Source organism: Solanum lycopersicum, chromosome 12, assembly GCF_036512215.1.
Source record: "Solanum lycopersicum chromosome 12, SLM_r2.1".
In the NCBI taxonomy this organism is placed as follows: domain Eukaryota; kingdom Viridiplantae; phylum Streptophyta; class Magnoliopsida; order Solanales; family Solanaceae; genus Solanum; species Solanum lycopersicum.
In genome coordinates this window covers 66,971,436-66,986,451 of record NC_090811.1, presented here as the reverse complement: position 1 = coordinate 66,986,451, position 15,016 = coordinate 66,971,436, and the positions used below count along the sequence as shown (strand labels likewise).

The 15,016-nt window shown below is 32.3% G+C and overlaps 3 protein-coding genes across 3 annotated transcripts; 1 reads left to right on the top strand and 2 right to left on the bottom strand.

Annotated features, from left to right (window-relative positions):
* The first annotated feature begins 133 nt into the window (after positions 1-133).
* On the top strand, positions 134-4,765 carry LOC101247708 (AT-hook motif nuclear-localized protein 10). Its single transcript, XM_004253068.4, has 6 exons — positions 134-359; positions 769-1,278; positions 2,235-2,287; positions 2,719-2,850; positions 3,376-3,537; positions 4,155-4,765. Exons 2-6 carry the CDS (start codon positions 798-800, stop codon positions 4,398-4,400), a joined length of 1,074 nt encoding a protein of 357 aa, XP_004253116.1. The 5' UTR covers positions 134-359; positions 769-797; the 3' UTR covers positions 4,401-4,765.
* A 1,414-nt stretch (positions 4,766-6,179) lies between these two features.
* LOC101248000 (cysteine protease XCP1-like) lies at positions 6,180-9,152 on the bottom strand. Its single transcript, XM_004253069.5, has 4 exons — positions 8,645-9,152; positions 7,682-7,917; positions 6,956-7,096; positions 6,180-6,545 (listed from the first exon to the last, which is right to left on the bottom strand). The coding sequence occupies exons 1-4, from the start codon at positions 9,102-9,104 to the stop codon at positions 6,330-6,332; spliced, it is 1,053 nt and encodes a 350-aa protein (XP_004253117.1). The 5' UTR covers positions 9,105-9,152; the 3' UTR covers positions 6,180-6,329.
* A 3,364-nt stretch (positions 9,153-12,516) lies between these two features.
* On the bottom strand, positions 12,517-13,077 carry LOC101248283 (RING-H2 finger protein ATL8-like). The gene has a single exon (XM_004253070.5). The coding sequence runs from the start codon at positions 13,075-13,077 to the stop codon at positions 12,517-12,519; it is 561 nt and encodes a 186-aa protein (XP_004253118.2).
* Positions 13,078-15,016: the final 1,939 nt, after the last annotated feature.

Genomic DNA, 15,016 nt, shown 5'->3' with positions numbered 1-15,016 from the left:
TATCCTAAATAAATAAAAATACAGATTTTTTATGACTAGACAAAATTTAAGAAATTGAAAAGAAATGAAGTCACGTGTTCATATTGATAAATTTGAGAAAAAAAAGGTCTTGGAATTAAATGCAATATATAATTATTATTAATTATAATTGTACTAGAACAATTTTTAGCCTTACCTTTTCTTACCTTCCTTTTTCCTTTTTCACCTTTATTTATTTTGTATTTTTATTTTCAAATTAAAAAACACAAATTATTTCTAAAAAAAAAAAAGTCATTTCTATTTCTTTTTTTTTTTCTCTTCTCTAAACCCTAAATATATATTTTCTTTTTCTCTTCCATCTTGACAATTTCCAATTTACGGTAAGAAAATTCAGATTTCTTCTTATTTTCAATTGAATTTTCAGATTTATTTTATTTTTCGAAAAAAATAATTATTTTTTTAATTGTTTATGTGTTGATACTATTTTTCGACCTTTATTTAATTTTTTAATTTTTTTTTTTTGCTTGATCTGTTAAAAATTTGGGGAAAATTCTGAATTTTTTTCTGGGTTTATAATTAAGCTTGATCAATTATGCAAAATTTTGTTCTGTTGATTTTCAGTTGAATTTCTAGGGTTAGGGTTTATACTGATGAACTTTTGCTAGGGTTTTAGCTAAGAAATCTGTAAATTTCGTTTTTTTTTCTGCTACAAAGAGTAATTTTGTAGATTTATAGAAGCCATTGGAGCTGAAAAAAATGTTTTTTTTTGGTTATGGTGTTCTTTCTCAGGTGAATTTGGGGGGAAAAATCGATGAAAAATGTCGGTAACTGAGGCAGGTAGTGGAGTAATGACGAGTAGAGATCATTTCAGTGTTGCCGGAGTTCAAAATTCTCCGTCGAATGTTCCGGCAACGACGCCGGTGGTTCAGAATATGCATTTGGGTTACAGAGATGAAAATACGGCTGTGTTTGCCCCGCCACCGTACCAGTCGGCTGAAGGTTCTGCCGGAGCTGGGACATCGATGTTGCAGAACTTGAACAATAATTCGTCGGAGCCGATGAAACGGAAGAGAGGGAGGCCTAGGAAATACGGTCCGGATGGGTCTATGGCATTGGGATTGAATCCGGCTGCTTCGCCGGTTGGTGGTGGTTCTCTTGGCGGTAGCTTGTCGCCCCGAGATCCGGGTAATTCTGCTGGTGCTCAGATGCATTCTGGAGGACCAGGTTCGCCAAATTCGTCGAAGAAAGGTAGAGGGAGACCTCCTGGATCCGGCAAAAAACAGCAAATGGACAATCTTGGTAAATTCTTATTTATATATAAGCATTTTTTCATGTGTAATATAGAATATTGAATGTTTATGCTTTTGCTTTCAATGTCTTGAATTGAGCATAGTTAGTTGTCATAGTATAATATTTATTTCAAAAGTACTTTCTCCCTCACTTAGACTTGTCGCGTTTCCTTTCTCGAGAGTCGAACAGTATGCACTTTGACAAGTATTTAATATGTTTTTTTCACTTATACTTGTCACGTTTCCTCAAGAGAGAGGTATGCACTTTGACCAACATTTTAATATACTTTTTTCATTATTTTTCTTTACGATCTTAGAGTTCGAGTCAACTTTCGCGGACTTCGATTAATTTCACGAGATACCTATCACCTCCCAGTAACATGTACCATGTAACCGTATCCATCAAAACTAGGATAGATGGGAAGAATTAACTAGTGTTTTTCTCATCGAACTTGGAGCGTCATGACTCTCTGTCAATCATTTCATTGACCACTAGACCACACTCTTGAGTGCTTTTTATTATTATATTAATATTTGAGATAGAATACAACTTATAGTATTTTTTGTATAGTTTTCAAATATCTAAATTTAATTAAATTAATCTAATCCAATTTAACTTCTTAGTTTATAAGAGAATAAAGAAAGATGGGATTTGGATCAATGAATCTACATAGACTGACTTCAGAATCTTACAGAGGAAGTAGTACTTATATCATATTCTGTATATTGTTTATTAAATATGTTTCTTTTCTTTATTTTTTCTTCCGCCTTTTCACCTTTTGGCAAATATTCAAGACAGATGCTGATTTTCCAATCCTTCTCCTCCATTTTCCTCTTTTTTGGCGGGTGGGTGGGAGGTTGTGAACATGTTATACTTGCCCTGTATAGTAAAATCCCACATTATCCTGCGTTTTTTTTTATTCAGCATCATTAATAGAACTTCTCAACGTCATTTTCTGATTGCAGGATCAACAGGATTTGGATTCACACCACATATTATCGCTGTGAAACCAGGAGAGGTAACCTCTTTATCCTTTGTATTTCCTTTGAATGCTAAATAGATTTTAAAAAATTGACTGGAAGAACATTTTATTTCTTATGAAACTTGGGAATAGCCAGCAAATATTCTAATGTCTCGAATTACGACTATTCCGTATTAGTTTTACTGTCAATATTTCAGTTTCACTGTCATGACATCTGAGAATTTGAATTAGGAGAAGTTAGAAGCTGGTTAAGCCCTTTCACCCATTTTTACTTGTCCAATTGCCTTGAAACTTCTCCTCTTAGCACCCAACCAATATACCGCTATTCTTTTCTAAACCCGGATCTAAGTGTCTACACGTGTTTAATGTTGAAACTTGGAATTCCAGTGTTGCCTTTGGATTCTTGTACTTTCTTGGACACCAGTGATAGTTTTCGAGATATCTAATCTTTACTATCTGATTTTCAGGATGTGGCATATAAAATAATGTCGTTTTCTCAGAATGGTCCAAGGGCTGTGTGCATCTTATCTGCCAGTGGTGCAATATCATATGTGACTCTTAAACAAACTGCCACGTCCGGTGGAACGGCAACATATGAGGTTTTACTTCTTAATATATGTTACATGTTTTAGCATATCACATTCCATCTCACATACATCAGCTCATTATAGTTTTTCAAAAAAAATAATCCAATTAATTGATGTCTTTTTGTAGTATTTCTGCATTACTTTTATTTATTTTTATATTCATTAGCACTCTTTTTTCACTAAAGCCCACACATTGATGTACTTTGCTCTTAAAGCCTCAATTTATTGTTGTAATTTAATTAGTCTCTTATTTACTTCATAATATTACTTCCAGGGGCATCTCACTTGGATGTGAGGGAAATTTTTTATCATTTTTCCATTCTACTTGAGAGATGTTTTTTTTTTTACTATTATTTCTAAACTCCACATGCAGTTCATATGCATTTTAATCTTATTCTTGATTTCAACTTCATTCTGCGCCTGAAATTAGTTGATCGTCTCTTCTAGAACTCACTGATCTGCAAATAAAAATCTGTTCTTCTGCATCGCTCTTTTCGTATTGTCTATTATTTCGTGCTTGACCTTTTCCTCCTGTAGGGACGGTTTGAGATTTTGTCTCTCTCTGGTTCATTTATGCTGTCTGACATTGGTGGTCAACAAAGCAGAACAGGTGGATTAAGTGTATCATTAGCTGGATCTGATGGACGGATTTTAGGCGGTTGTGTGGCGGGTGTTCTAACAGCCGCATCACCAGTCCAGGTTTGCCTTCTCATATTACATCCGATTCTTGAAAATGCTCGAGTATTTTGTTTGTCAAGTCCAAAATGGAAGATTGGAATTAGCAGTATCCGCCTTTCCTGGATTTAGTGTTAAATGGTAAATAATGAAGCTGGTATTGGTATATATACGAGACAAGCAATCCGTTTATTATTAAGTTTTTGTTTTGGCACTCTGATTACTTCTGTACCTCTTTCCTTTGGATGAGACAATTCTGGCTTTATGAAAGCATGCAGCATGCATCGTTCAGAATAAAGAACGAAAGGATGTGTGTGCGTCATCCCTTTTTTGTGAAGGGTGTGGGGCAGGGGACTTAAAAAAGAAGTACAATCATATCTTGTCATTAGTTATCTTTGACCTTTTGAGGTGTGTGAGGTTTACTATATTAAAAAGTTAACTGATAAAGAAATTAAAGAAGAAGAAGAAGAAGAAGAAAGCCGCACTCAAAGGTATGAGGACCTACTAATAATAACAGAGGTCAATGGCTTGGCACTTGTGCTCGCACTACCATTTATCGCATATGTTAAATGTTAAAAGAGTAAACCTGGTACAGATTTTGTTAGCATATAGCAGGCACTAATAAACGGCTTCTCTTCCAGGTTATCGTAGGTAGCTTCATTGCAGATGGTCGGAAAGAGCCAAAAACATCAAACCATTTTGAGGTTTTACCTGCTCCGTTGAATGCCAATCTTGGTGTTGGTGGTGGTTTGACAGGGGCCAATAGCCCACCATCACGAGGCACTTATAGTGAATCATCTGGTGGACCAGGCAGCCCCATAAATCAGAGGGGTCCAGTATGCACCAACGATAACCTGCAAGGAATCTCAAGCATGCCTTGGAAATGAGTTATTAACGCTCTCTTTTCTGACCAATTGAACTCCGTGTCATCGACTAGTTCACTGAAGAAGACTCCAAGTGAGGATTGTTGTAATTTTAATCGGTGTAATCGTAGTTGTGCAGAAATAAGGTTCACAGACACTTCTTACCTCAAGTTCAAGAACTGGTGAGAAACGTCGATTTGCTGATGCGTAGTTGTTCTGCATTTTCTGTCTTGTTGATTTAATTTCTTGTATTTCATCAGTCATAGGACATGGTTTGGCTTTTTTTGTTCTATCTAGTAATCACTTACTCATATTAGCCATCTTCCAACTTTAGAGTGTATTTTATTGCAATTCTGTGATCTAGAATAATATCAATTATGTACTTTTTATGTGGTGGTTAATTCATCATTTGGGAAGGGAATTGTTTTCCCATTGTCTTAGATATAATTCTCACAAACCAGGTTGTTCGGATCCTTTGAAAATAATTAACTTACGGAGAATCCGATGTACATTTGGAAACATTTTAAAGGATCTGAGTAACATAACAAATACGGAGTTAGGAATCAAACTTTATTAAATTTGAAATAGTATTTGGGGAGGCCATGCATGTCAGATCATTCAAAAATGTTGTTTTACTCGTGGTAAATGGGAGTACCATTATGTTACGACTATTTATGTCAATCAGGTCTATCTCAGCCTCAAGAGCTAGTTCAATTAATTGAGGATTGCCCCAACATTATACGGAATCCAAAAATTCTAATCAATCATTGATGCGTTACATTTCTTCTCAAACACCCCCGCTCATGTCTAAACCTCTTTCTCTGAAGCATGAGATACACCTAAATACATGTTTTTTTTTTCAGCAAATACAATTCGAGATTTGCCTATATGTGTCCTCGATACACGTATTTATTGTGATTCACGTGTATCTATTTCAAATACATGCCCCATGGGGATGGTTTACAGGGTTCATAACTACTCCTTTTACTACAGGACGCTTACCTAGCCAATGCTTAGATTTGGCTCTACCCAAACTTTTCTAGTTCACCTACTCAGATGCTTTCAGCAGTTATCCGCTCTACCCAACGTTTACCGTGGCACGATAACTGGTACACCCAGAGGTGCGTCCTTCCCGGTCCTCTCGTACTAGGGAAAGGTCCTCTCAATGCTCTAACTTTTGGGCAGCTGTTCACCGTTGGATCTCGCCAATACAGCCCCCTATAGTTTTCGTTACCGAGATATCTTTTTTTTTCATTCTTATGTTTCGAATTGCAACTATTCCATATAAGTTTTGTGATAATATATTCATGTCAGAGGCGTATCCAGGATTTTGAGATGATGGATCCACTATAATATAAAGGTTGATTTATGATATAAATTTTATCGGTTCGACATTTAGGTTTTTACTACTAAAAACCGTTAAAATTTTAAAATTATAGGTCTAAAATTAATTCTTATATACCAATTACCACTTAGAGAAGTATTATCTAATTTAGAAAGAAAAATAAAACAAGATAAACATAAAACTCAACTCTCTAACCTCGCAGAGGTGCACCCAATCATAATCGCATTATGTGATACTTGAAGTGTGGGTTCGCGCATCTATATTTCAATATTTTTTAAAAAATTATAACACTACTATATATGATTTCCATAGAAAACCTCAGATAAACCTCTGATTCATGCAACATATTTAAGATCCATGATTCGAAAAGCGTTTGGGGTAGTAATACATACATTTTTAGTTTAACGTCATGTGATTCATTCAGAAATGATGTTCGTGTCTTGTCAAAATAAGACATATAAAATGAAACCGGGGGAATGTAGTATAGAATTTCTTTGAATTATACATTGGATAGTTCCTTAACAAAATACAACATAATGCTCAAAACAACAAATGAAACAACATTCAACAAATAGAAGGAAAAAAAAAATTACAAATATTTTTTTTTTTCACTTATTTTTGGTAGGGAAAGAAGCCATTTTGTTGATTCCACAAAGACCTGAGGCTTTACCAGTATTTCTCTTCATCTTAATATAACCTTTTTCTCCCCATTTTGCCCCCCAAGAATTCTTCACAATTATGTAATCCAACCCTTTTGTGGATCCATATCCAACTGCTGCCACTCCATGATCCAATGCTGTTCCACAATGTCCATCAAACACACCCTACACTCGTAATTCCAGGGTTTACTCAGTATATCGACTAGAAAAAGTAAACAGTAAATCTGACTGATTATTTTATTTAAAAGATTGTTTTCATAGTATACATCATGTATTACAACCAAAATCTTAAAAGATTCTATTTCTAGTTAAGGGTATATATGTTTTGATACGATGAAAGTCATTTTTTCTAGAAAATCACTTGTTTACACAAAAATATATTCCGATACTTAGTCGGAGAGTTAGAGATAATTGTAAAGGAAAATGACTTCCCACAAATAGTAAGGGAATTAAGTAACTTTTCATTCTTTTGGTATGACAATCAAACATCCAAAAACAACGACTTATTTTCTAAGAAAACATTTTTCGTCACGACAAACGGAACACACAAAAAGAGAGTCAAAAGGAAGTATTACCCCTTTGTAGAATTGGAAATCTCTACCAGAAGCCTCAATGGCAACACTCAAAGGTTGGTTAGCAAGAGCTTTCAACAAACTTTGTTCATCATTGACAGGTACATCATGGTAACCATCTATTGTCACCACTTCACTTTCATCCTGAAAAAAAAAACACATTTCAATTTTAAGAATTTTAGTATTGGTATCGGATCCTTCAAAAATATATAACTTCTGAAGAATCTAAACTATATAAAAAATTATCTTTAGCGACAATTAATTAACTGCTAAAAACATATTTTTAACGAAATTTAGCACTCCCAAAGCCTATAGTGATACTGTATCCAATGACAACTAACTAGTGTCAGTAAATGATTTATCACTCTTTGTTAATGTGTATATTTGTTGCCACCAAAAGTTGTTTTTGTTGTAGTGGTTGTTTGGCCGACACTCATCTGACAACATTTTAAAGGATTTGAGTAACATATAGCTAGAGGCAGATCCAGGAATTGAACTTCATGAGCGTCCAAGATTGAAATACTCATAGAAGCTATGTACGTTTGCTTAGATCCTCCAAAAATGTCGTTCTACTCGTGTTAGAAGAATATCCTTTATAAAATGAACTACTTTCGGAGGATCTAAGGATCCAAGCAAAGCTATAATATTAGGTACAAGTTCAATAGAACTCATAAACTTAAAATTATGACTCCGACTCTACGAGTAACATATCTAGGAATATTGACTTACTCTTTTTTCATCACAAGTGCCTTCTTCCATGAGATATGGATAGTCATCCTCTTTGTGAAGACCACCTTGTGAAACAATAAATTGAAAAGCATAATCCATAAGGCCACCATTGCAACCACTATTGTATTTTGTATCACAATCAATCAACTCTTGTTCAGACAAAGATGTCAAATTCCCTGTTCTTATTTGGTTTATTCCCTCTACCGCCGCTACCGTCGAAAACGCCCAACAACTACCTGCAAAACTCAACATATTTTGTTCGATAAGAGCATGATACATGACCTTTTAAAGCTGAAAATGAAGTTTTTACGGGTAAATATAGCTCTAAACTATGATTGTAAAGGTATATTAGTATAACATATGACTAATATAGTTTATTTTTTCGATAGTAGAGGGACAAATATGACTTTTTCCCTAAATATAAATATGAAAATAAGGATTAGTAAGTGTTTGGATTTATTGAATATGAAACTAAGAAAAAAAATAAACACGTTTTTCCAATGTTGCTTGGACCTTACAAAAATATTATCGCATCCATGTCGATCATATCTCCAAAAATATATTGGTTTCGGAGGATCTGCATACACCTGAAGATATTTTTAAAGAGTTCGATGCAATATAGAAATCTATAAATTTTGAAATAAAGGATTAATTGAAGTGTTCAGTAAAAAAACGTTGTCTAAACGTTTTTTTGCTGAAATGACTAAAATACCCTTAAAATCTATGAATTTGAAAATAAAGGATTAATTGAAGTGGTTGGTAAAGAAAAAAAAAAGTGTCTCAACACTTCGTTTTGTTAAAATGACTAAAAATACCCCTAAAATCTATGAATTTGAAAATGAAGGATTAATTGAAGTGTTTGGTAAAAAGAAAAGGCCAATGAACGTTTTTATGTTAAAATGACTGAAATACCCTTTAAAGTTGTTAACACTAAAAATGAGTCCCTTATAATAATTAACTTACCACATGAGCCTTGATTTTTGACATCAGTCACAGCACCTTTTTTTCTCCAATCAACAGACTTAGGCAAATCCACAAAATCACTATAAATAAATTCATCATTTGATCTCCTTTCATTTTGAACTTTGAGTCCTAAATACATTTTCTTGAATTCATCATGGCTTAAATCTGCAAAATCATTCAAACCAAGCGAATAATTACTAACAATATTGTTCCTCTCATTAATGTGTTTCAAATTATCTCTAAAAATCTCAAATCTATGCAATTTCTCTTCAATGCTCTTGTAAATCTTGTTGTGTCTCTCCATCCACGTCTCGAAGAGATTGATGATGTTATCGATGCTATTCAAGTCATCGGGGGAATATCCCACGATGGAGAAGTCACGCGCAAATGTTGCGCGTGACATGATGAGAGAAAGTAATAAAATGGGAAATAGGATAAGAAATGAGAATTTGGAAGCCATTTTTATATTTGTTTTGTAGTAATATAGAGAGGTGTTGAGATGAATGAAGAAATAGAGGGGAATTAATGAGTTTATATAAGTTGTAAATTTTTTGATAAATTTGCTTTAAAGCTAAGTTTTGTGCAAAAATATTAATTGTATATGCTTTATAGTATATGGAGTAGTAGTAATAGGAGACTTAAAGCATGGTGCTTTATTTTTATTTTTTTGTTGGCTTTGAATTAAAGATTCAACTTCTCATTAAATATGTGATTTTATGCTATAATATTATGATGATAAATGTGTGATTTGGACTGAATTATAATAAGACGAGATAAAATGGAATGTGTTAATAAATGAATTGTCAATTTTGTTCTAAAGTTATTTGAGCTGAAATGAACTGAATAATGAGACTTATTCCAATATGATCAATTTTTCCAAATTTTAATTTTTTTTTATAATATGTTTTAGTTACCAAACAAATCTAATTTAAAAAATATATTTTTCTTTATTGTAATGATATTTTGTTATATAACATATCAAACAAAAAAAAATTACATAAATACTTCTCATTGATCAGTTTAGATTATATACTTAGCTAAGTCAATCGAATTTTTAAATAGACTTAATTTGAGCGGAAAATCAAGACATGTTGAGTTTATAAATGGACAGATTAATGATCCACCAAAACTTAGAACGGATCGAATTAGACGGATCATCATGTTTTCATGGGAAATTAAACCACCCCTATTATTGTTGAATTGTTATTATATTCGGTACTATATGATGAACGTAATAATAATATATGTAAATTGCTTGACTATAGTATAGGTCAGATATTTACGTAAGCAGCAAACAACATATCTCTTCTTGATAATCGATTTTGTAAGAATTTTTTTTCTCTTTCACATTAATCATTCAGTCTAATATAATTATATGTACATTTACAGTATAATATAATTAATTAAATTAACAAAAAAAATATATAGCACATCAGAAGTATGTGCATCAATTCCTTTGGCCCTGCCCAGTCCCCACTTCCCAACCCAATTATTTTAGCAATTTTAAGGAATAATGTGGATTAAAAAAGTATCAATTGTATTGGTCAGTTTCATTAAGACTTTTTAGCACATCAGACAAAAAAAAAAAAGAATAAATATGTAAAGTTTGGAGTAGACAGAGCGTAATAGGTTCATCTGAATTTTTTTAATCAAAAAATTATATTATATATATAAAAAAATAAAATCATTCTTAATTGTATAAAAATGGGTTGTTTTTATGCGGAGAACTAAAATTTCAATGTTCGGTTGCTTAAATACTTCGAAAAGAAAAATATTTACTCTATGAAGATATATTTTTTAACTGGTTCCTAGAGGAACTAGGAAAAACAAGTTCTACAAAAAATATTCCACATTAATATTTGTCCTCTTCACTTTCTAACACATTTCATTTCCACCCGACCGTCGAACTCCTACAATATACATCTATGTAATATTTATAAAACAATAAAATAAGAAATTTTGCTTACATATAGATCAAATACAAGAAAATAAGTAAGAAATCTGATTATTTCCACGAGTATATTTTTTTAAGAAAAATACTTTCCTTCGCACCAAACACGTCCACAAGAGTATATGCATGTTAGATTTCTTTGACTTCTTCATATTTTTACTTCTCTTTAATACTTTACGTTCTTTTAATGAAAATTTTGATTCCGTCAAATATATAAACCCCAGCATCTTTCTTCTTTATTTAAAGGAGGTGAGCATAGTGAGTACTTAGAGAAAATAATGGTCATGAAGAAATGGGGCTCTACTTATAATTGTCAGTGGGATTTTATGGGTCCTCCATATTTATTTTGTTGGATGGCTACCATTAAAAGGGAATGATATTAAAATGTCATGAATAACATGATCAATATTTTATTAATTATTTGCCACTAATATGGAATAATATTAATCGCATTAGTGTGTTAAGTATGTTTTAATTAAAGAAGCACATTACTACATTTGGACAAAAAAATGAAAGAAAGAATAATACCACTCTAGGTAATGTTGCTCTGTGTAATATGGAGTTATGTTTTCATTTTTCTAATAACCATATGATATTTAGAATTAGCGACGAAATTACGATTTTTTTTACATAGGCTTAAAATATGAAGAACTAAATATACGAACTAGCCTAAGAGGTTCCGTCACGATATATATAAGTGTGTATATATAGATTATTTTTCATCGAAGGAAATTTGAGAACCTTATTAATCTAAGTAAATTTGTGTTGAATAAGGTCTCGTAAAAAAGAAATAGTCAATCAAGACTCGAACTTGAGATATCTACGAGATTAATAATAGAAGAATCCATCCATCCTATCGAAGGCCCTTCACCTAATCCAACCATACCCCTTGATCGATGGGGGTCAGTTGTCACATTCCCATTTGATTATTAGTAGAAATATTTTCATTTTTTTTTAGAACCTAAAAAAAAAAGTTACTATTTTTTAGGTGCGTAGCTCACAAATCACAAAAAAAAACATACTAAGATGAATTTAAGATGTTAATTTGATTGGTTTAATCTCTTTCTGTTCAAATAAATTTAAATTTTTAATTTCACTTAGAGAGGTGCACTCAATTATCATTGTACGACAGTATATGATACTTCAAATGCGAGTTCATGCATTTATATTTAAATACTTCTTAAAAAATATAGTACTACTATATATGATTTCAGGAGGGGAGCATGGGTTCATGTGAACTCAGTGATCCCCTCCTGGATACACCTCTAGCCTCACGATGTAATAAACATGAACGAATGTGCAAATAAAACTTTTTAACTAAAATTTATGGGTTCAAATTTTATCATGAAAAAAAATCTCACTAGATAAAACTTTCGAGTCTTACACTACACAGACCTGGATAAGTCGAATATCACAACGACATACCAAACATATCAGTGAGGAAGATAGTGTCTATGAAGTCATTGCTCAAAGCAATAGACCTTCAGCCACGGGTGGTTCGACAATGTTAAAAAATAGATATGTGTTTTAGGCCCAAATTTAATGGGCCTTATTTTTAATAATAATATGTTATAAGTTATTATTTCTTAACAAATATTGAGTATTATTTGTAGAAAAAATAAATTTTTCATGAATACGAAGGAATTATTAGAAGAAAATTAACAAAGTTGATGTATTATATCTCATGAAAAATAATTTAAAATAAGAATGGTTATATTATGAATTAAAAACTAAAAGAAACCAATTATATAAAAGTTCTTAACAAATAAAATTTAAAGTTCCATTTGATTTTTGCTTTAGCCATTAAGAAAACGAAAACTTCTTGAAAAATATTTTTATTAGAAATAAAACTACTAGTAATTCTCAATACACGTACATCAATTAATATATACACTCAGCCTAATATGTAAGTAATTACTTTTTAAGGTAAAAATGCATTTACATGATAATTATTATTCGGAGCCGATCGATTACCGATCTCACCTCCAACGGCCGCCGACGAGTTCATCACCGGCAGCTCACCGCACATACTACACCTTGAAACCACCGGAATCTGACGGCAAGACGGACACGACGAATGCGATCCCAACCACGTATCGATACATCCGACATGAAACCCATGGCCGCACTGCGGCAGCACTCGAATTTCATCTCCGATTACGAATTCCATCAAACAAATCGCACATTCAGAGAATTGCACAGATCGTTCCGGTGTGTAACTGAACTTTGGCAGTGATTTCAGTACCTTCTTCTTCAAACCTTTGTTCGCCGGAGGAAAAGGAGAATCATCTGAATTTCCTCCGGTGATCCGTCGGATCCAAGCGCAACGAGCTACGGCGACAAGTCCGATTACGCAAATTAGACCGCAGAGAAGAGCAGCTAAGATAACAACGAAGTCGGAATCGACGATGTTGATTTCTAACGGCTGATTCTCCGGCGGTGATAGTGAAGCCGGCGAGTTTATGCTGCCGGAGTTACTCATGTGGAGCTAAAAGAGTGCAGCGTTTTTCCAATGCGAAAAAGTTGGTTGCAATTTTTGTGTGATAGTTGTGTGAGTTGTTATATATAAAGGAAAATAAAAAAGAAATTCTCTCATTTCACTTTCATTTTGCTCCCTCCATTTGAATTTGACCCACGTCGTAAAGACGGATTCAATATTTGAAGTTTACAAATTTTTAAACTGACTTTGAATTCATATTATAACAGTAACAACATAATGTATCTTAATTTTTTTTTTATAAATATTCAATGATTTTTTTAATATTTACTCCTTTCCTTCTATTTTGTTCGATACTTCGCAAATTTTGAGATTTATACAAATAAGACTATTTCTATTGTTAAATTTTTTTATAGATATTTTAAACATTTTGAATTATCAATTATTGTGATTTATAGTATTTTTTACGTAATTTATAAATATAAATTTTATTTTTTAATAAATTGAAGATTGCACTCGTAAATTGCTGGGCAAGCTTAAAATGTTTACTCTCAAAAAATGAAATAATGTCACATAAATTGAGACGGAGAGAGTATATAAAATATGAGCAAATAGTGCAAAAAATATTAAATTATGAGTGAATCTATATATACACATTTAAATTTGAAATATTTCTAATAGGTTAAAAGCATTTTTAATTCAATAGGTGAAAAGACGAGTTAATGTGATTCAATACGTGATAAAAAGAATATTTTGAATCATTTATAATTGAGGGCATTTAAATATACCATGTTGCAAAGACTGATTCAAAATTCAAAGTTTTGTAATAATAGCTTAATATAAAAAAAAATTGAACAAAATTACAAACATAAATTGAGAAGAAGTCACATAAATTGATTAATTTAAATTTGTTCATATTATGGGTCTTTTTAAAAAAAAGTTTGTTTAAACAAACTTTAAATTAAAAATAGGAGCAAAATATAAAATGTGACCTAAAAGGAGAACATTTCCATAAAACAAGACATTATTTTTGCACTAAAGTCAACTGACTATGAACAAGATACTCACTAGCTAGTCACATCAATCAATCTTTCAAAGCAAAAGGCTACATATGCACAAATACCAACCATGAGTATTTCAATATTTTTCAAACTTTTGGGCGGGTGTCCGATATTATATTAGAGTTCAAATAAATTTGAATTTAGACGGTAAAGTTTCATATTGAGAATAAAACGCTTTCTAATAAATATAATTTCATAATAGGAGAACTCGAACCTGAAATATTTGGTTAAGGATGAAGAAGTGCTTATCACTGGAGCAAATCAGTAGTTGGTAGTGCTGCACTATTTGCCCTACTTTTTCTAGTGATTGCTATTTGCCACTACAATTTGAAGATATGACTTTGGTGGGAAGACTAGTCCACTAGAGAAAACCACTAATCTCATCCATATATTGTCAAAGAAGTTGTTGACTGTGTCTTGAATTCTGGTGGATTTAAATCGCGCTCCGACCTCAAAAAAATGGTGATGGAGACCTATATGAAAAAATAATAAAAGATATAGTATGATTTGAGCGTGAACATACACAAGAGCTTCTAAGGGTTAACACAATCATAATGTGATCAGAGCTAGCGTGTTCTGATCACATTGACCTAAATTCGAATCATGCTATGTTCTCATCTATGTAAAGCAAATTATTGATCATATAAGTTTGGGAAAAACACTTGGGAGTAAAGGGATTAAAATTAGGGATCTCACATGTTGTACTCTTTGTTTTAGGCTTTTGACCGAAGGACATAGGCTTAACTGGATCTCGTTAAATATTTATTTTATTACTTCTTCTCTGTTTATTTTGTATGTGTCTGTGTGCTAGTTAATCATATGCATTCCACAATGGAAGTTGAAAATTCTTTAAATTCCGTTTCAATTAGTTTATCTACTTTCCCTCTCAGCCTGTTTAAAATAAAATGTCTCACTTTTCGTTT